Raw genomic sequence first — 24,883 nt, forward strand, 5'->3', positions numbered from 1 at the left:
TCAAGCGCTGCCAGAGTGGACGCTGAGGCTGAGGAGGCACCGAGAGCGAGGGCTGCTAGCATGTTGTCACCTCTCAATAGGAGAGCCATGTGATTAGGAGCCTAGGGCTTTGTGATTAGGAGCCTAGGGCTATGTGATTATTTTGACCAATGAGTTTGGAAAGAAAGCAATGCATATCACTACTAATCTGGGGGTATTTAAAGACAATAGAAATTCCATGTCTTTCTTCCCCTGCTGTGGCAACTGCCCTATGTATAAGAAAAAGAATATTTGGACGATTTCAACTGTAATTATTTGCGTTATTCTTCTTCAATATAAACCACTCCAGATTATTACTATAGATATTTCCTAGACAATTTCTCCCCACAGGGAGGTTCTCTGAAATTATAGAGCTGGACAGGGAAGAAAGGCCCAGAAACCTAGAAACCATGAATGAATTATGTAAAAACGTTTTGATGGTTAATGGTCCTTACAATTAGACTCGTACAACACCGGCCCCTCTCAGGTTCCCCTTTCTGTGCCCTTCTTCCCCTGGGCAGTGCCTATCAGAGGCTCCTCTTCTCTCCCAGTGGCATCTGCTTTAGAACAATCCCTGCTGCCAGTGTGAATGAGGTTTAAGCCCTTCTCGGGGGGTCATTTGCATCTAGACAAACTTCTAACTGTTAGGACATATCCCAGCTGGGAAGGACTGAAATCTACCAACTTCCTTGGCATTCATGCCTTTCTTTCTAGTACAGATGAAATAATTAAAACACTCTTTTTTCACTTTTGAGAAGAGACAGTTGGCCCGCATGACAGTAAATAACTACTGATTAACTTTCCATTTAAACTTTATTTTGTTTAATGGCATGAAAGAGAATTTCAGACATAGGCACGTGGTGGGGTTTGTTAGCAGTCAGGAAGCTCAGTGAAGATTCAAGAGAGGAAGAAGACCATCTGGAGTTTCAGTTTTACTTTCTTTTTCTCTTGGAGCTGAGCTACAAGATAACAGGACTGAACAGGGAGCCAACTGTTTCTTTGGACAGTAAATCAGGTAAGCCAAGATTTACAAAAAGTTCTGCAGTGTTGATTTCTAGGTTCCAAGCCATGCACAAACATTTTCATTTTTCTTAGAACAAATTTGTCCTATTTTAAGAGAAACAATTTAGAGTGACTGCCTTTTCCTTAAGTGAAGCCAGTTTACAGGAAACCAATGCAATTTGCTTTACACATCACTGGCAAAGAAAGAATTTCCATAGTATAAAGCCAATAAAAAGTGCTAACTGGGAAGAATCTGGGCATTAACATGTGGCTTTCAGTTTTCTGTGCTTGTAGGCTTGGTCTATGCCTGCCAGATTTAAGCAAGAGAAACTAGCTGATGAAAATGTACCGATACTTCTCACTGCATAGTAGTTCCTAGATTGCAAGGGCTTCATAATCAATGGCTGTTGGGGAATGAGGAAAATTCAAGCAATTGATGGATCAAGTGAAGTGTATTTCTAGCTTAAAGGATTGCACGGTTTCCCAGAGTCATAATCTTAATTCATTGAGTCTGTCAGCAAAGACTCAACATGAGGGAGGAGGTTTGGAGAGAGTAGAGGAGGGAAGGAGGCAAGGTGGAAAAAGAAAGAGAGGGAAAGGGAGGACTGAGCCTCAGGTGTAAGGGAAGGCACACCTACAAAGAAAGCTGACAGAAGGGAAGAGTGTGCAGGCAAAACAAAAACAGAAGGAGCCGGGCTGACCTGTGAGAGGATGGGAGGAAGGAAGCGAGAGAGAACTGGGTGTGAGGCTTACGAACGAAACCCACTTCTCAGCTCCTCAGCAAGTGATTCCAGTTCTCTGTAAAGTAGGAAGTCATTCTTTTCCCACCCATCTTGTCCCTTATTAGTAGACAAATGAAGCATGGTTGTTTAGAAATATAAGGATCTTGGCCTAGCGCGGTGGCTTATGCTTTTAATTCCAGCACTTTGGGAGGCCGAGGCGGGTGGATCAATTGAGGTCAGGAGTTCGAGACCAGCCTGGCCAACATGGTCAAACCCTGTCTCTACTAAAACTACAAAAATTAGCCAGGGGTGGTGGTGCACACTTGTAATCCCACCTACTCGGGAGTCTGAGGCAGGAGAATCGCTTGAACCCAGGATGTGGAGGTTGCAGTGAGCCAAGATCGCACCACTGCACTCCAGCCTGGGTGACAGAGTGAAACTGTGTCTCAAAAAAAAAGAAAGAAAGAAAAAGAAAAGAAAAATAAAGATCTTTCAGGATTTAGAACTGAAAAATAAGTTTCTTGTCTGTCTGTTTCTCAGGAACAACAATGGACCAAAATGAACACAATCACTGGGGTAAGAAAGTGACTTCTCTTGTGTGTGTGTGTGTGTGTGTGTGTGTGTGTGTGTGTGTGTGTGTGTGTGTGTGTGTGTGTGTGTCTTCTGATGATGTTGGGGCAAAATAAAAAAGAATGAAGGATCTTATTCTAACTCCCACAGCTACCACCACCAGCAGCTGAAAATTGCAGGTTTTTGTTTTGGTTTTGTTGTTGTTGTTCGTTTGTTTGTTTTGAGATGGTGTCTCGCTCTGTCACCCAGGCTGGAGTGCAGTGGCGCAATCTTGGCTCACTGCAACCTCCACCACTCAGGTTCAAGTGATTCTCCTGCCTCAGCCTCCTGAGTAGCTGGGACTAAAGGCACACACCACCATGTCCAGCTATTTTTTAAAATTATTATTATTTTTAGTAGAGACGGGGTTTCCGCCAGCCTCGACCTTGCAAAGTTCTGGGATTACAGGCATGAACCACCACATCTGGCCTGAAAATTGTTAAAATACTCACCAGGATCCAAAATATGCATCCAGGCTTTTCCCTTATGCACAAATCTTTCAGATCTCTTTGATATATTCCTTCTCCTACCATTCAGTCTTCTCTTCCTTCTCTCACACTTCTATAGATTCTTTGTCTCTCTCTCTCTCTCTCTCTCTCTCTCTCTCTCTCTCTCTGTCTCTGACTCTATCATTCCCTTTCTTTCCCTTGTCCTCTCTCTCTCTCTCTCCTCTTCTTGCACCTGTTTCTGCTATCTGTATGGTATGGGTGTCTTTCTCTCTGTATCTTGACCTCCCCTTTCCCACTCCCTCCTCCTCACTCTCTGCCCCTCGCCAGCCCTATCTTCAGTCTCTTACATCAAGAAGAGCCCAGATCTTCCTCCCTTCCAAGTTCCCTTCACACTCAACCCTCACCTGTGAGAAATAGGAGGTCTCTGGCTTCATTGTGTATGGAACTTGTTTATTAACAAGCTGAACTCTGCGATCCAAATGAGAAACAACTTTTTTTCCTCCCATCACTGCCTCTTATTATGCAATCTTGATTTCCTTTTGTTTTGGTTGGGGGGGGGGTGATGGAGTCTTGCTTTGTGGCCCAGTCTCACTCTGTGGCTCACTGTAACCTCTGCCTCTCAGGTTCAAGTGATTCTCCTGCCTCAGCCTCCTGAGTAGCTGGGATTACAGGCATGTGTCACTATGCCTGGGTAATTTTTGTATTTTTAGTAGAGACAAGGTTTCACCATGTGGGCCAGGTTGATCTACAACTCCTGACCTCAAGTGATCTGCCTGCCTCAGCCTCGCAAAGTGTTGGGATTACAGGTATGAGCCACCGCGCCTGGCCACAATCTTGATTTATTGATGCCATCTCAGGCAGTTGCCTTTATGATTAATGCAGACTAGAAGAATAGTCTATTAAAGTCCCTATGACACATACATCAGGTGTTGCATTGTTCGGTGCCATCTAATATCAAACTTACATTCAGTATGAGTTTCTCCTTCCTCTACCTCAGCCTCAGCCTCAGCCTGAACTCTGGGACCTTCCAAAAGTCCTCCTCTCCCTTCCAGCTCTGCCTCCTCAACCCTCATGCTAGTCCTTCTTTCCCCATCAGGCAGGAGGATGGGTGACTGGAGAAAGAAAGTGGAGTGCTTGAGTCCCATTGTCTTTGCAGTCGTCTCCTGGCTGGTCCTCACCACCATCCCATGCCCCATTACAGCAGACACCCTCCACCGTGCGAGGACACTGTAGCGGCCCCATGGGGCTGATGCTTTGCACACTTCCTGCCAGAGGCTGTGCCCTCTCTGGCTGAATTATCCAACTAGACCTCTGCTCCCACCTTCATGGCACCCCTGGCTTCCTCTTACTATTGCACTCCCTTTGCCATACAAGGCAGGCCTTTGGCAGGGCCTCATCAAGGCAGCTGTGCCTCGTTATTTTCTGTAAGATCCCTTCTGTCCATGGGAAACCCCCTAAGCCATTGCTTCTTACACCTTATCCTGGTCTCCTAGTTGGCTCTAGTCTGCCTTCAAAATTTAGAATTCTCCAGAAAGGAAATAGACACCAATTTCCATGTTTATACATGTCTCCAAACTCCAGGTAATATCTTACTTCTCTCTAAATTTGCTCAAGAATTCTCTTCACTTTGCTGCACTTGGATAGGCTTACCAGTTTCTGTCATTCAGCAGACACCCATCTGGGAAATGACCTATCTCTCAACTTCGGTGTCATGCCCAATATTTATGAGTGGATGTTTTAGAGACCCTCTCACTTGGCTTTGGATGCAGAGAATTCTCTTCCCTATACCCTCCCCACGGGAGAGAATGAGGCTGCACTTCCTAGGAGGCCAGAAACTCAGGACTCCCACCGGTTCTCTTCAGTGACTCCCTTGATTTCTGTTTTCATAGGCGAGAGGAAGGTTAAAGGTGCAGTTTGGCTACCTCTAAGCAAGCACCAGCAAGGTGTATCAGGAGCTGCTTGGCTGCTGTTTTCAGAATATAGAAATCTGTAATGTAATGCCTGCTTCCTTTTAAGTAAAAGTGTACATTGCCTGCCCACTGTGAGGCCATAACTTCACTGGCATACAGAAAATAAGAATAAATGTCCATAAGTTTTGGCCAATTTGGCTGGAAGAGAAAATACTTAAATATATGCAACAAGTATTAGTGTAGCAGCATGGCAAAGCACTAATACTTCAGGCATAGAAAATGGGCTGGTTCAACTGCCAGCTTTTTCATTTACAAAATTGGTTAATTTTAATAGCTCTAAGTTCTTGGCCAACTTGCAGATTCATGTGTAAAATAAGGTGAATAAAAGAAACCCATGGGTAAAAAGGTTGACAAACCATTTCCCTTTCTGCCTGAGAATTTAATCTTTGGTTAAACGTTTTAGCTCAGATTCTCTAGTAATTTAATAAGAGTAAAATGTCTATAACATTATTAGGAACTTTGCTTATGGTTGAAAACTTCTCTTGATGGGTGAATTATATCTATGCTGAAAGAACTATAAATACATGCTAGGAAGCTGTTTGGAACTTCCCTGAGCAGAGTGACTTTTGTAACTCTCATGTTCCTTGCAGGGAATCTGGAAGCTAAACCCCTAGGGTTGCTACAAGAGACACTGGCTCCTGTGAGTCCGGGTGTCTTCTCTAACTGCTCAAGATGCCATCTCCTTGCCCTGGGACATCCCCAGGTGACAGTTTGCAGTGTTCCATGAATTGCTGCATAGACTTCCACTAGGTGGAAGGCCCAACATTGTCCCTCTGGCAAGCTAAGATTTCCATTAAAGTAGACTAGTGTCCCAGTGAGGCCCATGGCAGTTCTGTGAGCCCAAGAGGTCATTTGAACCAAATAAGAACAAGACCCCTGGTGGGCATTGCAGCACCTAACTCATACCATTGCTAGAAGGAGTACATTAGGTAATGAAGGTAAACCACTTGGAACAGATCCTGGCACATTAAAAGTTCTCAATAAATGGTAGATTTCACTAACTATTTAGGACTTTGTCCAAGTTACTTAACCGCTGCATGCAAGTTACTTCCTCTATAAGGAGGTTGCTATAAACAATCCTAGCCTAATTTTCACTAAGTGCTTTAGTGCACCAGCACTCTTTTAAGTTCTTTACATATATTAACTTATTTAATACTTAGAACACCACCACATGGAGTAAACCGTCATCTTCTCCAGATGCAGAGAAATTAATCAGTTGTCCAAGATCATATGACTAGCAATGGAAAGACAATTAAAACTAAGCAATCCAGCTCCAGATTCTTTATTCTTCACCACTGCATGCTGCCTCTCAGAAAGCTCATTTTCTTTGTACAGTCTAAGTTCCTTCTAAGCTCTGATATTCTGTAGTCAATGTAGATGTTCTTTCTCCAACTTTATTTCTGCAACATGAGAGTAAGGAAAAGCTAAACCCCAAAAGGCCATGGGCTTAGCAGAAGAGTCTTTGTTTGTTTGGATATTCCCTCCAGAAAGATTCTTCTGTTATCATGGTATTCCATTTCATTCATACAGGTCAAATGTTCCTCCCTTACAGTAAAGGAATCAAGGAGTTAAGCCTCAGGAGACAGAGTACCCCTACCTTGCAAGTTAAATAACTCATCTCTCCACTACAAAGCTGCATCTTGAGTCTTCCATGAACCTGCCCCAGACAAGTCATTCCTTTCACTGCCACGTGGACCAGCAGAAATGGCACCATGGCTCCTATGCCTTCCCCTTTAGGGGGAATGAATGAAACACATTTTTTCCCTAAAGTCTCAAGCTCCTTCATACCTCTGTCCCCATTCACTCGTCTCCCCAGAACCTTACCCACGTTGAAGGGAAATGGGGAAAGAGAGAGGGAAGTTTACCATATTCTGTGACTATCTTATACAAAAATTATGCCATCCTTTCTAAGCAAAATTATGATATCCTTTATAAGATCTCAGTTATTTCTTCACTAATAAAAATAATTTTACACTGCTCATTCTAATATTTTGCTGGTCTAGACACTTCCCTGGTAGTCATGACCCCACTCTGCCCAGCAAAGGTCAGAGGAGAAACCTCTGGCCTTGAAACAGAGCCAGGTCACTTGACCCACATTGAGATGGAACCCATGGCCTTGCCTACACATCTCTGATCTCCAGAGAACTTTTCTTCTAGAGATCCAGGACTGAGTGATTCAGGCAACCACTGCATGATGAGAAATGTTTCTAAATCCATCTCATCCCCAAGTGTGTTTTCCTAGGCTCCAAATGGCAATATCCTGCAGTCCTAGAGAAATCAAGTTAGTTTTCATTTCATACATGAAATAGATATGAGAGTATCCTTTTACATAATGGGGAATACCTCCTTACCATTAAAAAATATTCCACTGCCAGCTGGGCGCGGTGGCTCACACCTGTAATCCCAGCACTTTGGGAGGCGGAGGTGGGCAGATCACGTCAGGAGATCGAGACCATGGGGTGAGACCCCATCTCTACTAAAAATACAAAAAAAAAAAAAAAAAAAAAATTAGCCTGGCGCGGTGGTGGGCGCCTATAGTCCCAGTTACTTGGGAGACTGAGGCAGGAGAATGGCGTGAAACCAGGAGGTGGAGCTTGCAGTGAGCCTAGATTGTGACACTGCACTCCAGCCTGGGTGACAGAGTGAGACTTGGTCTCAAAAAAAAGACAGAAAAAGAAAAAAAAATTCCACTGCCATGATCAATGTGGTGATAAACACAGTAAACTTGCTCCTCACAGGATCACATGCAAAGGGCCAATGTGCCAGCAGATCTGAGCTGAGAATCATCCTTGTGGGCAAAACAGGAACCGGCAAAAGTGCTGCAGGGAACAGCATCCTCAGGAAGCAAGCATTTGAATCGAAGCTGAGTTCCCGGACCTTGACTAAGACTTGCAGCAAAAGTCAGGGAAGCTGGGGAGATAGAGAGATTGTCATTATTGACACACCAGATATGTTTTCTTGGAAGGACCACTGTGAAGCTCTGTACAAAGAGGTGCAGAGGTGCTACTTGCTCTCTGCACCAGGACCCCATGTGCTGCTCCTGGTGACTCAGCTGGGCCGCTACACCTCACAGGACCAGGAGGCTGCACAGAGGGTGAAGGAGATCTTTGGAGAGGATGCCATGAGACACACAATTGTCCTCTTTACCCACAAGGAAGACCTCAGTGGTGGCTCCCTGATGGATTACATGCGCAACTCTGATAACAAAGCCCTAAGCAAGCTGGTGGCAGCATGTGGTGGGCGAATCTGTGCCTTTAATAACCGTGCTGAAGGGAGAAATCAGGATGACCAAGTGAAGGAGCTAATGGACTTGATTGAGGATCTGTTGATGGAGAAAAATGGTGATCACTATACCAATGGGCTGTACAGCCTAATACAGAGGTCTAAATGTGGATCTGTGGGATCAGATCAAAAATTAAAGGAATTCAAAGAGAGCCTTATAAAGTACATGGAAACTCAGAGAAGTTACACAGCCTTGGCTGAAGCAAATTGCCTGAAAAGAGCCTTAATCAAAACACAACTGTGTGTTTTATTTTGTATTCAGTTGTGTCTCAGATTGCTAATTCTGTTGCTTTGCATATTGCACAGCATGTGCACTTTGTTTTGTTGCTTTCTCTTTAGTATGTGCAATTTACTCTGCAGCTTGCTGTTTATTATACCCAAAAAGTTAATGATAGTTTCGAGAACAGTTATTAGACTAGAACGCAGGACTCCTAGGTTATTTACTCACTAGTGGGTGAATTTTTTATTATTTACTCACTAGTGGGTGAATCACAGTGCTTTCCCTGTAAAATGTGGTACCCGATGTCATATTTGAGATTCTATGAAATGTTTAAATCTTAACATCACTCCAATTATTAATGAACCAAATCATACGGTAAGTTACTGACTGCATTGAAATATAATATCAAAGCCTTTTGAAATCTGTAAACATAAAATTCCTCTCATTTTCAAATATTTAAAGCCAGTTTTATGTTCCTAAAAACTCATTTTCTTCTTTCTAGTACTACTGTTTCTACTGAATATAATGAAAATGGCAATAAAACAATATTACATAAACTGTAAAGTTCCTTTGATCATATGTTGTTAATTCTCTTCTATAGTTTTCTCCTTAGAAAATGATAAGTGGACACATGACTCATTTTAGCCAGATTTTAGCCCAGACGTCCTTCAGATTGATCACTGAAACATAGGTAAAGACAAATGTCAGAAAAGATAGTAAATTGGACTGGATATTCTGAAGCATCATCTTGCTAGGTGCAAATAGAGGCTACATTTATTAAAAGAAACAGAATTTTTATAATTGATGAGCTCACCAGAAGAATAAAGAAAATTCCAAAGATGGAGCAAACAATTTTTTTTTTAAATGAGGAGCACAAACTGGAGTTGAGGCCCATGAGGAATACATGAACAAGGAAGGCAGAGCTGACCAATAGACAAATGCTGGTACCAATCCTGAGATGAAGAAATCAATCTTGGGTTGTCAGTAAAATTGGAGAGCTGATTTGGAGTGTTCTGTAGTAATTTAGGACCTTCCAGGAGACTAAAGTTATCCAAAATTAGTTGAATTCTTGACATCCAGTAGAAGCAAATGCAATCTTCTCTACAGGAAGCCATCTCCAATTCACTTGAGTATTCAGATGGAATTAATTCAGTAAAGTGAACCTAAATCATGTCCCTATGAACAAGATCAAAAAGATTTAAAAACCCAACGGAAGTAGACTCAGAAACTTTAATATCACAGTACTAGTTACAGTCTACTAAGTAGCTATGAAATATTTCCTAAAATATCATACACACACAGCCCAAATTAAAAAGGAACAAAAAACTACCAAAGATGATGAACTGTATTTGAAAAAACTCATGAAATTTTAATAAATCAAATTATAATTGATTTTTAAAAAGTTAATGATGAATACTCCTATTAATGATGGGGAAGTGAATTGATTACATAAACTCCTCCATGAGTAGCAGTTATAAAAACTTTTAAAATTTTTAAATCAATGTAAAGATACTGAAAAACATCTAAAAGTGGACAGATGAAAAAAGAGAATTTCTCTCAAACATTGCAGGCATTTGTATTAAAATTTAGAACAACAAAGGATGCAGACTATCACTGCTTCTTTTAGCATTTTACCACAGGTCTCATCTATCTAATAACTTTAAAAACAGAAATAAAAATAAAAGGTATGAGTACTGATGAGAAAGAAAAATAATAATTTTAGATAGATAATTAGAGGTAATAAAAGTAAAGCAATGAATCTCAATATAATATCAACTTTTTAAAAGCTACAACACTTCCATACCCTGACAACAGACAGAAAAACTAAATTTAAAAATCAGAGTTCAGACTTCCTTGTCAGATCAAAATAGCATAACAAGGATCAGATACCCACTTCCTGCCCCATGTGAAACAACCAAAAAATGGACAAATGATATAAAATGACAGTGTTGAAGACACTGAACAGAGTAATCACTGAGAATTGGAAAACAAGACAAGACTTTCAATTGTCCCAGCCTCCTGTCTTGAGAGAGTTTTCAGGTCACAACACAGAGAGGGTATAGCAGACAGACCCTATGATGACTTCAAATGATTCCTGGCTCCTGGTGTTCACACCTTTGTAGAACTCCTCCACTTGAGTGTGAGTGGGATCTGAGACCTACTTCTAACCAATAGAACATGGCATGGGTGACAGAATGTCACTCCAGTGATTTACATGGCTGCACAAAGACTTGCTTTTCCTCTCCTTCAAGGAGCAAATTTCTATTTTCTGAATTGCCTATGAACAGGGCTAACATGGCAGAGAACTGCAGGTGGCCTCTAGCCAACATCCAGGAAAAAGTCAAAACCCTTAGTAACAGTCACAAAGAAACAAATTCTGTCAACATCCTGAGGGTTCAGATCTTTCCCTAGTCAAGCCTCTGATTAGACTTAAGCTAGCATTACAGGCTGGTGAAACCCTAAAGCAGAGAACATACAGTTAAGCTATGTCTACACTCCTTGCCCACACTAATCTTGAGATAATAAATCTATGCTGTTTTAAGTTGCTAAGTTTGTGGTAATTTGTTATGCAGCATTAAAAAAAACTAACATTTATGGAAACCAGGTGGAACTGGCAGACTCCCTGATTTGAGAAGATAGAGCTGGGATTCTGGAGATACAAAGGTGGCTAAGAGTTCACATAACAGTCTGAGAGATGAGACAGCTACATGGAGAGAGAAATCCAGACACCTACAGAGAGTCCCCGTTGAGTCTTCAGTTGAATACTGGTCACCACATGCATGTGGTGAAGCGCCCTGAGGTGACAAAAAGAACCAGTCAAGAATATTACAGGAGATAGTATCCTGCACTCACCACAGACCATAAAAACTAAGAGAGCCTATGATTTGTGGGGTATTGGGTAGAGTTAACAGAAGAGCCTTGACTCGCTAGTGGGAAATAATTGGTTCCAGACTAAAAACTTATCAAGTATGCCTACTAGATATTAAAAGCAAGACCTGAAGGATCAAATTGTTTCCAAGTAACTTAAATGCATCCCATAAGAAAGCTCAAGAATATTTACAGGAGTACGAAAATGTTCAGCACATAAGAAGGTCAAAACCAGATGTCTGGCATCCAATAAAAAATTATTAAACATGAAAATTAGCAAGAAAATATGACCAATGGTGAAGAGATAAATCAATGAATAAATACCAGCCCAGATTGACAAAAGCATTAGAATTATCGGCCAAAGACATTAACACAGTTATTAAAATGGTATGCTATATGTTAAAACAGTTAAGTAGTAAGATGGAAGACATGAAAAAGATCCAAATTTAACCTCTAGAGATAAAAACCACCATAAAAGATATAAGAAATACATTGAATAGGGCTAGCAAAACATTAGGCTGAAAAAGAAAAGATTAGTGATCATCTAAATAGATGCATAAAAGGCTTTCGATAAAATTCAAAAATCCCTTCATGTTAAAAACTCTCAATAAACTAGGTATTGAAGAAACATACCTCCAAAATAGTAAGAGCTATCTATGACAAACCCACAGCCAACATACTGAATGGGCAAAACCTGAAAGTATTCCCTTTGAAAACTGGCACAAGACAAGGATGTCCTCTCTCACCACTCCCATTCAACATAGTATTAAAAGTCCTGGCCAGAGCAATCAGACAAGAGAGAGAAATAAAAGAAAGTAACAAAAGAGAGTTTGTTTCTCTCTTCCAAATGAGAAGAGAGAAATTTACACTATCCTTGTTTGCAGAAAACAGGAGCCTATATCTAAAAAATCCCATAGTCTCAGCACAAAAGCACCTTCAGCTAATAAAGAACTTCAGCAAAGCCTCAGGATACAAAATCAATGTACAAAAGTCACTAGCATTCCTATTTACCAACACCAGTCACGTCGAAAGCTAAATCAGGAATGCAATCCCATTCACAACTGCCTCAAAAATAATAAATATTTAGGAACACGGCTAACTAGGGAGGTGAAAGATCTCTATAATGAGAACTACAAAACACTGCTTAAAGAAATCAGAGATGACACAAACAAATGAAAAAACATTCTATGCTCATGGATAAGAGGAATCAATATCGTTTAAATGACCATACTGCCCAATGCAATTTATAAATTCAATCCTATTCCTATCAAACTACCGATGACATTCTTCACAGAACTAGAAAAAATACTATTTTAAAGTTCATACAGAATCAAAACAGACTTAATAGCCAAGGTGATCCCAAGCAAAAAGAACAAAGTTGGAGGCATCATGCTACCTACCTTCAAACTATACTACAGAGCTACAGTAATCAAAATAGCATGGTACTGGCACAAAAACAGACACATAGCCAATGGAACAGAATAGAGAGGCCAAAAATAAGGCCACACACGTACAACCATCTGCCAAAAATAAACAATGGGGAAAGGACTCCCTATTCAATAAATGGTGCTAGAATAATTGTCTAATCAGGCTAGCCATATGCAGAAGATTGAAGCTGAACCCCTTCCTTACACCATATACAAAAATCAACTCAACATGAATTAAAGACTTAAATGTAAACCCAAAAACTATAAAAACCCTGGAAAACAACCTGGACAATATTATTCTGGACATAGGAACTGGCAAAAATTTCATGATGAAGATGCCAAAAGCAATTGCAACAAAAGCAAAAACTGACAAATAGAATTCAATTAAGGAGCTTCTGCACAGCAAAAGAAACTATCAACAAAGTAAACAGACAACCTACAGAATGGGAGAAAATTTTTACAAATTATGCACCTGACAAAGAAAGCTCTAATATCCAGCATCTGTAAGAAACTTAAGCAAATTTATAAGAAAAAAAGACAACCCCATTAAAAAGTGGGCAAAGGACATGAATAGACACTTTTCAAAACAAGACATACATGTGACCAGTAAGTATATGAAAAAAAGCTCAATATCACTGATCTTTAGAGAAATACAAAATAAAACTACAATGAGATACCATCACGCATCAGTCCAAAAGGCTATTACTAAAAAGTCAAAAATAACAAATGCTGGCAAGGTTGCAGAGAAAAGGGAACACTGATACACTGTTGGTGAGAGTGTAAATTAGTTCAACCATTGTGGAAAGCAGTGTGGCAATTCCTCAAAGAGCTCAAAACAGAACTACCACTCAACCCAGCAATCCCATTGCTGGGTATATACTCAAAGGAAAATAAATCATTCTATCATAAAGACACACATGCATATGGATGTTCATTGCAGCACTATTCACAATAGCAAAGACATGGAATCAACCTAAATGCCCATCAATGGTAGACTGGATAAAGAAAATGTGGTACATATACGCTATGGAATACTACACAGCCATAAAATGAATGAGATCATGTCTTTTGCAGGAGCATGAATGGAACTGGAGTCCATTATCCTCAGCAAACTAACACAGGAACAGAAAACCAAATGCCACAAGTTCTCCTATGGGCACTAAATGATGAGAACACATGGACACAAAGAGAAGAACAACAGTCACTGGGGCCTACTTGAGGGTGGAGGATGGAAGGAGGAAAAGGAGCAGAAAAAACAACTATTGGGTACTAGGCTTAGTATCTGGGTGACAAAACAATCTGTAAAACAAACCCTTGTGACATGAGTTTACCTATATAACAAACCTGCATATTTACCCCGACCCTAGAAATTTTAAAAAGAGAAAAGATTAATGAACTTGAAGACACAGCAATAGAAATGTCCCAACATAGAAAACACACACACACACAAAAAAAGAATAATAGTCACTTTCAAAGAACATAGCTTCGATTAGCTCTGGGACAACCTCAAGTGGAATGTGTATGTAACTGGATTCACTAAAAATAAAAGGGGGTCAGGACAGAAAAAATATTGGAATCAATAATGGCCAAAAGTTTTCCAAATTTTATGAAAACTGTAAGCACACAACCCAAGAAGTTCAATGAACCCCAAGCAAATAAAACATCTACACGAAGGAACATTATAATCAGGTTGATCAAAATGAATCATAAAAGGACAATCCTTAAAGCCACTAGAGGAAAAAAACATGTTATGACCAGAGACACAAAGGTAAGGATGACAACAGATTTTTCTGAAGAATTAATGTGACAGAGAGGACAGTGAAACAACATTTACAAAGTACAATCGTGTGTCACTTAACAATGGGGATATATTCTGAGAAGTGCACCATTAAGCTACTTCATCATTGTGTGAACATCATAGAGTGTACGTACACAAACCAAAATGGTACAGCCTACTACACACCTAGGCTATATGATATGGCCTATTGCTCCTAGACTACAAACCTGTATAGCATGTTACTGTAGTGAACACTGTAGGCAACTGTAACACATTGGTAAGTATTTGTGTATCTAAACATATCTAAACACAGAAAAAAATACAGTAAAAATAGAGTGTTAACTTTTATGGGACCAACATTGCATATGTGGTCTGTCGTTGACCAAAACATCATTATGTGACACATGACTGTATTAGAAGAAAAATTGTCAAATTAGAATTATTTTTCAAAATTACCTGTCAAAAATGAAGGCAAAATAAAAACTTTTCCAGACATTCAGTAGCTCAGTTTGTTGCCAGCAGACCTGAACTACAAAAAAAAAGTTAAAAAGGGAGAATGATATCAGAGAAAAATACTGATGTGTTCAAAGGAATTAAGATCATCAAAAATGGTAACCTCATGAGTAAATATGTAAGGTATTTTTCTTATTAATTAAATACCTTTAAAATATTATTGACTGCTTAAACAAAAATACTAACAATATAGATTGAGGTCTGTAATATATGTAAAAGTAAAACATGTGACAACAATAGGACAAAAAATCAGGAGAGGAAAAAAGAAATGATACTATTATAAAATGTTTATGCTCTATGTAAAGTGATATATCACTTGAAGGTGAACTGAGGTAAGTGGAGGCTCTATACTATAAACTCAAAGTCAACAAATAAAATAACAAAACAAGGAGTTATAGATAATAAGCCAACAGACAGAGAAAAAATGGAATTTTTTTAAAGTTCAATTAATATAAATGAAGGCAGTAAAACGGGAAACAAAGAACAAATGAGACAAATTTTTAAAACAGTAAGATGATAGATTTAAATCTAAAGAAGTCAATAATCTAAATATTAAATACATGATCTACATATTCTCAGTTAAAAGGCAGCGACTGTCAGAGTGGGTTTAAAAAACAAAGCTTATCTATATTTTGCCTACATGAATCTTGCAATAAATATAAAGACAGCTGGCTTAAGCAGAAAAGGTATTATATGATGAGACTAATCAAAAGATACTTGGAAGGACAATATTTTTTTTTTTTTTTTTGAGACGGAGTCTCGCTCTGTCGCCCAGGCTGGAGTGCAGTGGCGCGATCTCGGCTCACTGCAAGCTCCGCCTCCCGGGTTCACGCCATTCTCCTGCCTCAGCCTCCCGAGTAGCTGGGACTACAGGCGCCCACAACCACGCCCGGCTAATTTTTTGTATTTTTAGTAGAGACGGGGTTTCACCATGGTCTCGATCTCCTGACCTTGTGATCCGCCCACCTCGGCCTCCCAAAGTGCTGGGATTACAGGCGTGAGCCACCGCGCCCGGCGGAAGGACAATATTAATATCAGACAAAGTGGACTTCAAAGGAAAAAATATTACCAGGAATGAAGGACATTCTACAATGATAAAGCCATCAATTCATCAAGATTACATAACAATCTAAAACTTTTATGTGTGTAATAACAGAATTCTAAAACACATGAAGTAAAAATGGACAGAATTGCAATAATAAAAAGAAAAACTGACAAACATGGTCAGAAATTTTAATGCCCCTCTCAATAATTAATAGTATGGAAGACAGGTATGGAAATAATAATAATAATAGTACAAGTAGACAAAAAAATCTGTAAAGATAGAGCAGATTTGAACACCATTGTATTAGTCATTGTATTAGTTTCCTATGGCTGCTGCAAGAAATTTATACAAGCTTAGTGTCTTAATACAACCCATTTATTCTCTCACAGTTCTAGAAATCAAAAGTCCAAAATCAGTTTCTTGGGGCTGAAATCAAGGTGCTGGTAGGGCCCTACTTCTCCAAAATCTCTAGGGAAATTATTTTTTTGCCTTTTCCAGCTTTTAGAGCTGCTCATGGCCCCTACCTTAATCTTCAAAGCCAGCCAGCAGCACAGCATCTTACTTCAGTCCTCACATTGCCCTCTTTTTCTGTGGTTTCCCTGTGCTTTTCTCTTACAATTTATATTTAGAGTCCATCTGGACAATCAAAAATAATCTCTTTATCTCAAGATACTTAACTCAATTACATCTGCAATATCCCTTTTTGACATATAAGGTAACATCCACAGGTATGTCCTGGGCAATAAGACATGGATATCTTTGGGGGCATTATTCGGTGTGCCAACATTGTCAACCAACTTGACCTAATTGACATTTATAGAACATTCCACTTAATAACAGCAGAATACACATTTTCAAGTCCAATACACTTAGTTTCCTGTTGCTACTGTTACCATAAATTTAGTAGCTTAAAACAATAAACATTTATTATCTTACAATTTTGGAACTTAGAGGTTCAAAATGAGTCTCAAGGTGTTGGTAAGGATGAGTTCTTTTCTGGAGGCTGTACTGAAGAATCAATTTCCTTGCCTTTTGCAGCTTCTAGAGATCACCTACATTCCTTGGCTCATGGCCCACTTCCATCTTCAAAGCCAATGACGGTAGATTGAGTCCTTCCATTTTGATTACATCAGGCCATTTTGATTACACTGGGGGTACCCAGACAATCCAAAATAATCTATTTTAAAGGCAGCTAATTAGCAACCTTTTCCCCCCAGATTACTCCAGCAGTAAAACCAAGCCTCCAGCTTCTGCCTGGAAGGGGCTTATCTATACATTGAGCACCCCAACTTGTACAGCTCCCACTTGAGGGACTAGCACCTAAATCACTTATCTCTAGGAACTGACATGACTTGGCATTTACAAGTCCCACCAGACCACAGAGAACAAAGAATTGATTTGATTATAAATGGGAATGGGAACACTTGTAGTGGCTATTTCCCCTGGCTTGGCAGAGAGCAAGAAGGGAAAACACCCAGTTTCCAGTTTCTCCCTGGAAGGGGTTCAACTGTGCACCTAGCATCTCAACTTTCACAGCTGCTTTCCAGGGTTAGGACTTTAATTATCCTGCATCTTGGAGCTGATGGGGCAGGCAAAAAGTAGTTCTCTGGGCACCTGAATGGAACTATAGGCACTTCCCACAAATCCTCTTCTCGGCTTGATCTAGAGATAGTACCAAGCCTCCATCTGACTCACCTGTCTCTGACAGCTGATGGGAATCAATATTCATTAGGCCCCTGGGGGAAACAAAGAGCAGACCGGTGGGTTGAAAGAGTGTACAGTCTGAATTAGAGTGCAGGAATCTGACACAGATGGTCTCCATGCCGTATTCCAGAACAAGGGCAGAAAAACTTCAGTTCCAAGCTTCTCCCTGAAGAGAAAAAGAAAACTGGGCCACACATCTAGCACCACAAATTTTCCAGCTTCTTCTCAAAGTATTGACTTCTTTTTCAATTATCTCAGGGCACTAATAGAATCTGGAACACATTAATCCCCCATGAGGGATACAGACAGTGCTTTGGACAAGCACAAAGGTTTGGGAGGCACCCAGAATCACTGGCCAGACTGATTTGTGTGGTTTATTCCTACACGAAACTGGAGAGGTGGCTGTTTTATCTAATGCACAGAAACCAACACAGAATCACGGAAAATGAAGAAACAGGAAAATATGTTTCAAACAACAACAACGACAACAACACAAGATAAAACTCCAGAAGTCAAGCTAATAAAATGGTAACAAGTCATTTACCCAGCAGAGAATTCAAAATAATGGTCTTAAAAATATTCACTGAGGTCAGGAGAGCAAGGCATAAACAAAGTTTTTTCAATACACAGATAAAAAATATTTAAACGTACCAAAGAGGAGTGATACAGCTTAAGAATACAATGCCTGAACTGGAAAATTCAACAAAGGAGTTCAGCAGCATACTAAACCAAGCAGAAGAATCAGTGAACTTGAAGACAGACCATTGGAAATCATCCAGTCAGAGGAGTAAAAAGAAATAAGAATGAAAGAGTGAAGATACCTTGAGAGACTTATGGGACACCATAAAGCTGACCAATGTATACATTATTAGAGACCCAAAAGAAGAGAAAAAAGAAAGTGAAAGAAAGTATTCAGTTTGTGCAAAAGTAATTGCAGGTTTTGCAATACATCTACAAAAAAACGCAATTACTCTTGCACCAACCTAATATATTCGAAGAGATAATAGCTAAAAGCATCCCAAGCCTGGGGGAGTAAATAGAAACCCAGATCCAGGAATCCCAAAGGATACCAAATAAGGTGAATCCAAAAAGACCCATTATAATTAAATTGTCAGAAGTTAAAGACAGAGAATTTTGAAATCAGAAAGAGAAAAGCAACTTACTACATACAAGGGAATCTTCCTAAGACTATTAGCAGATTTTTCAGCAGTAACCTTGCAGGCCAGAAGTGCATGGAATGATATATTCAGGGTTCTGGGAGTGGGGAACTGCCAATCAAGAATACTGTATCAAGTACATCTAACCTTAAAAAATGAAAAAGAGATTAAGACTTTCTCAGAAAAACAAAAACTCAGGGAGTTTATTACTGCTAGACCTACCTTACAAGAAATGCTAAAGAGAGCTCTTCAAGTTTAATTAAAAGGGTACTAAACAGCAACACACATGCATAAGAAGAAATGAAGCTCACTGGTAAAGGTAAATATAGACAAAAACAGAATATTGCATTACTATAATAGAGGTGGTAAATCACTTTTAATTCTACTATAAAAGCTAAAAGACAAAAATATTAAAAAGTCTATAACTAAATTATATTAATAGATACATAATACAAATAGATGTACATTGTTACATCAACAGAATATAATGTGGATGGAAGAGAGATCAAAGCAGTTATTGTATGCAAATGAAGTTATTATCAGCTCAAAATAGACTGTTACAACTATAAGACGTTTTATGCAAGCTCCTTGGTAGCCACAAATAAAATACCTATAGAAGTTACACAAAAGAAAAACAAAAAGAAATCAAAACCAATTAATTAAAAATGAAAAGAGAAAAAGAGAGCAGAGATAAAAATGGGACAAAAGAGCTGTAAGACAAAGAGAAAAGAGTTAATAAAATGGTAATAATAAATCCCTCCTTATCAGTAATAATTTTAAACGTAAATGAGCTAAACTTCCCAATAAAATGATATAGAGTCATTAAATGGATAAAAAAATCAAGATCAAACTATCTGCTGTCAACAAGAAATTCACTTTAGATTTAAGGACACACAGAGGCTGAAAGGAAAGGGATAAGAAAGGATATTTCATACAAATGGTAACCAAAGGACAGCAGGAATGGCTCTGCTTATATAAGATAAAGCAGAATTTTGGTTAAAAACAAACTGTCTTTAGATACAAAAAAGATCATTACATAATGGTAAAGGAGTCAATTTAACAGAAACATATAACAATAGTAAATATAAATGCGTCCAACATCAGAGCATCTAAGTATATAAAGCAAATATTGACAGATTGGAAAGGAGAGCTTGACAGCAATACAATAATAGTAGAAGACTTCAATATCCTACTTTCAATAGTGAATAGGACATCCAGACATAAAATCAACAAAGAAATAATGGAACTGAACTACACTATAGGCCAAATGGACCTAATAGACTTATATAGAACTTTTTATCCAACAGCAGAATATATATTCTTCTCAATCATACATGGAATATTCTCCAAAATAGATCACATTTCAGGTCACAAAGCAAATCTTAACAAATTTAAGAAGATTGAAATCATTCCAGGTATATTATCCAACCACAATAGAATGAAGTTAGAAATCAATAACAGCTGGAAAAAGGGAAAATTCACAAATACATGAAAACTAACACACTCTTGAATAGCCACTGGGTAAAAGAAGAAATCAAAGAAATTTTAAAACTATCTTGAGAAAAGCAAAAATGAAAATATAATTTATCAAAAGTTACAGGATACAGCAAAAGGAGTACCAAGAGGGAAATTTATAGCAACATGGATGCATCTGAAGACCATTATCTTAAGCAAACTAACACAGGAACAGAAAACCAAATACCATATCTTCTCACTTATAATGGGAGCTAAACATTGAATACACATGGACACAAAAATGGGAACAATAGACACTGGGGATTACTTGAGTGGGGAGGGTGGGAAGGAGGAGAGATTGGAAGGCTACCTATTGGGTACTGTGCTCACTACCTTGATGATGAGATCATTCATATACCAAGCCTCAGTGACACACACTGTACTCATGTAAAAAACTTGTACATATACCCCCTCAACCCAAAATAAAACTAGAAAAAAAGAAGAGCAATCTCAAATAAGCAACATAACTTTACACCTCAAATTACTACAATGACAACAAATTGATAGGGATAGCATTGAATCTATAAATTACTTTGAGCAGTATGGCCATTTTCACACTAAACAAAAAGAACAAAACTGGAGGCACCATGCTACCTGACTTCAAACTATACTACAAGGCTACAGTAAACAAAACAGCATGGTAGTGGTACCAAAATAGATAAATAGACAAATGGAACAGAACAGAGGCCTCAGAAATAACACTACATATCTACAACTATCTGATCTTTGACAATCCTGACAAAAACAAGAAATGGGGAAAGGATTCCCTATTTAATAAATGGTGTTGGGAAAACTGACTAGCCATATGCAGAAAACTGAAATTGGACCCCTTCCTTATACCTTATACAAAAATTAACTCAAGATGGATTAAAGACTTAAACGTCAAACCCAAAACCATAAAAACCCTAGAAGAAAACCTATACAATATCATTCAGTACGTAGGCATGGGCAAAGACTTCATGACTAAAACATCAAAAGCAATGGCAACAAAAGCCAAAATTGACAAATGGGATCTAATTAAACTAAACAGTGTCTGCACAGCAAAAGAAACTATTATCAGAGTGAACAGACAACCTACAGAATGGGAGAAAAATTTTGCAATCTATCCATCTGACAAAGCTAATATCCAGAATCTACAAAGAACTTAAATGAATTTACAAGAAAAACCTCATCAAAAAGTGGGCAAATGATATGAACAGACACTTTCCACAAAAAAAGACATTTATGCAGCCAACAAACATATGAAGAAAAGCTCATCATCACTGGTCATTAGAGAAATGCAAATCAAAACCACAATGAGATACCATCCCACACCAGTTAGAATGGCAAACATTAAAAAGTCAGGAAACGACAGATGTTGGACAGGATGTGAAGAAATAGTAACACTTTTACACTGATGGTAGGAGTGTAAAGTAGTTCAACCACTGTGGAAGACAGTGTGATGATTCCTCAAGGATCTAGAACCAGAAACACCATTTGACCCAGCAATCCCATTGCTGGGTATATACCCAAAGAATTATAAATCATTCTACTATAAAAATACATGCACACACATGTTTATTGTGGCACTGTTCACAAGAGCAAAGACTTGGAACCAACCCAAATGCCCATCAATGATAAAATGGATAAAGGAAATGTGGCCCATATACACCATGGAATACTATGCAGTCATAAAAAGGATAAGTTCATGTTCTTTGTAGGGACATGGATGAAGCTGGAAACCATCATTCTCAGCAAACTAACACAAGAACAGAAAACCAAACACCACATGTTCTCACTCATAAGTGGGAGCTGAACAATGAGAACACATGGACACAGGGAGGAGAACATCACACACTGGGGCCCTTCGTGGGGTGGGAGGTTAGGGGAGGGATAGCATTAGCAGAAATACCTAATGTAGATGACGGATTGATGGGTGCAGCAAATCACCATGGCACGTGTATACTTATGTGACAAACCTGCACGTTCTGCACATGTATCCCAGAACTTGAAGCATAATTTTAAAAAATTTAAAAAAGAAAAAAGAAAAAAAGAACAAATAAAACCCAAAGGTGGCAGAAGAAAGAAAATAATGAAGATCAGAATGGAAATAAATCAAAGAGAAAACAGACAAACCATAGAAAAATAACCCAAAATTAAGAGTTGGTTTTTCAAAAATAAATAAAGTCAATAAACCTCTAGTTAGACTGAAAAAAAGAGAAGACTTAAATAAAAAATATCAGAAATGAAACAGAAGACATTACAACAGATGCCTAGGAAATTAAAAGAATCATAAAGGACTACTTGAAAAATTATATGTCAACAAACTGGATAACCTAGAAGAAGTGTATAAATTCCTAGAAATACACAACCTACAAAGATTGAATCAAGAAGAAATAGAAATCCTAAACAGATCAGTAACACATGAGATTGAAGCAGTAATAAAAATCCTCCCAACAAAGAAAAATCCAGGACCAAACAACTTCAAAGCTAAATTTTACTAAACATTCCAAAAATAATTAATACCAACGATTTTTAAACTCTTCCAAAAACAGAATTAGAGATTAGACTTCCAAACTCATTTTACAAGACCAGCATAACCCTGATGTCAAAGCCATGCAAAATTACAAGGAAAGAAAACTACAAGCTAATATCTCTGGTGAACACAGATGCAAAAATCCTCAATAAAATATTAGCAAACCAAATTCAACAACACATCAAAAAGATTATACACCATTACCAAGTGGGATTTATCCCTGGAATGCAAGGTTTGTTTAACGTATGCAAATCAATGTGTTATACCACATTAAGAAAACGAAAGATGAAGACCACATGATCACCTCAATAGACACAGAAAAAAGAACATTTGACAAAGTTAAACATGCTTTTGTGATAAAAACCCTCAACAAAATAGTCATAGAATAAAATTTCCCAGACACAATAAAGGCCACTTATTTAAAGCTCACAGATAACATTATAATCAGTGGAGAAAAACTGAAAGCTTTTCCTCTAAGATCAGGTACAAGTCAAAGTTGCTCACTCTCACCACTTCTATTCAACATAGCACAGGAAGTACTAACAAGAGCAATCATACAAGAAAAAGAAATAAAAGGCAATCCAGTCAGAAACGAAAAGGTAAAATGATCCCTGTTTGCAGATGATGTAATCTTATGTGTAGAAAACTACATAAACACTCCACAAAAAAAAAAAACTGTTGGAAATGACAAGTGAATTCAGTAAAGTTGCAGGATACAAAATCAACCCATAAAATTCAGTTGCATTTCTTTACCACAATAACAATCTATGCAGAATGGAAATAATGAAATAATCCCATTTTGACAGCATCAAAAAGAATGAACAATGAATAAATTTAACCAAGGAGGTGATAGATCTGTACACTGAAAACTGTAAAACATTGACAAAAGTAACTGAAGAATATACAAATAAATGGAAAGATAGCCATGTATATGGTTTGGAAGAATTAACATTTCTAAAATGTCCATACTAACCAAAGTAATATATACATTCAATATAATCCATATCAAAATTCCAATGGCCTTTTCCAGAAATAAAACAATTGGATGTACCTATAATCCTCTGTATGTATGTAACTACAAAAGACTGAACAGCCAAAGCAATCTTTAGGAAGAAGAGCAACGTTGGAGGTATCACATTATATTACAAGGCTATAGTAATCAAAACAGTATGATACTAACATAAAACAGATACATACACCAATAGAACAGAATAGAGAGCCCAAAAAGAAATCCATTCATGTATTATCAACTAAATTTTAACCTGGGTGCCAAGAAGACAGAATGGGAAAAGAATAGTCTCTTAAATAATGTTGGGAAAACTGGATGTCCACATGCAGAAGAATGAAATTAAAAATTTTAACATAAGGCCCGAAACCATAAAACTCTTACAAACAAAAACACAGAGAAAAAGCTCCTTGATATTGGCCTTGGCAATGACTTTTTGAATATGACACCAAAAGGTTAGGCAACAAAAGGAAAAATAAAAAAATGGGACTATATCAAACTAAAAAGAACTTTTGCACAGCAAAGGAATCAATCAATAAAACAAAAAGGCAACCTAAAGATTGGGAGAAAACATTTGCAAACCATGTATCTGATAAGGCATTAATTTCCAAAGTATATAAGGAACTCACACAACTCAATAACAAGAAAACAAATAATCTGATTTTTTAAATGAGCAAATGACCTAAATAGATACTTTTCCAAAGAAGGCATATAAAAGGCCAATAGGTATATTAAAAGGTACCCAATATCACTAACTATCAGGGAAGTGCAAATCAAAACCATCATGAGATACCACCTCACACCTGATGTCCACTATCAAAAAGACAATAGATAACAAGTGATGGGGAGGGTGTGGAGAAAAAGGAAGATTTGTACACTGTTGATGGGACTGTAAATTGGTACAGTGATTATGGAAAACAGAGTGAAAGTTCCTCAAAAGAATTAAAAATAGAACTACCATATGGTTCAGAAATTCCTCTTCCGAGTATATATCCAAAGGAAAACTGACCATGTTAATCGCAGCATTATTCACAATAGCCAAGATTTGGAAACAACCTAAATGTATGTCAGTGGAGAAGCTGAT

At 38.2% G+C, this 24,883-nt stretch overlaps 1 protein-coding gene and 2 long non-coding RNA genes across 3 annotated transcripts in view; 1 reads left to right on the forward strand and 2 right to left on the reverse strand.

Annotated features, from left to right (window-relative positions):
- The window catches only part of LOC144340020 (uncharacterized), a 33,221-nt gene extending 30,182 nt beyond the window's left edge, over positions 1 to 3,039 (reverse strand). Inside the window, exon 1 of the long non-coding RNA XR_013415713.1 lies at positions 2,804 to 3,039. This is a non-coding gene — a long non-coding RNA (uncharacterized LOC144340020). The remainder of the gene's footprint in view (positions 1 to 2,803) is intronic.
- GIMAP2 (GTPase, IMAP family member 2) lies at positions 953 to 8,522 on the forward strand. The gene is given in 3 exon segments (NM_001193516.2): positions 953 to 1,033; positions 2,283 to 2,318; positions 7,509 to 8,522. Coding segments are annotated over 2 exon segments (1,023 nt in total). The 5' UTR covers positions 953 to 1,033; positions 2,283 to 2,290; the 3' UTR covers positions 8,504 to 8,522.
- A 590-nt stretch (positions 8,523 to 9,112) lies between these two features.
- Positions 9,113 to 17,772, reverse strand: LOC144340021 (uncharacterized). Its single transcript, XR_013415714.1, has 2 exons — positions 17,598 to 17,772; positions 9,113 to 9,448 (listed from the first exon to the last, which is right to left on the reverse strand). It is a non-coding gene; the product is annotated as an uncharacterized LOC144340021 (long non-coding RNA).
- Positions 17,773 to 24,883: the final 7,111 nt, after the last annotated feature.

The sequence above is a fragment of the Macaca mulatta genome, chromosome 3 (genome assembly GCF_049350105.2).
Source record: "Macaca mulatta isolate MMU2019108-1 chromosome 3, T2T-MMU8v2.0, whole genome shotgun sequence".
Classification (NCBI taxonomy): Eukaryota; Metazoa; Chordata; class Mammalia; order Primates; family Cercopithecidae; genus Macaca; species Macaca mulatta.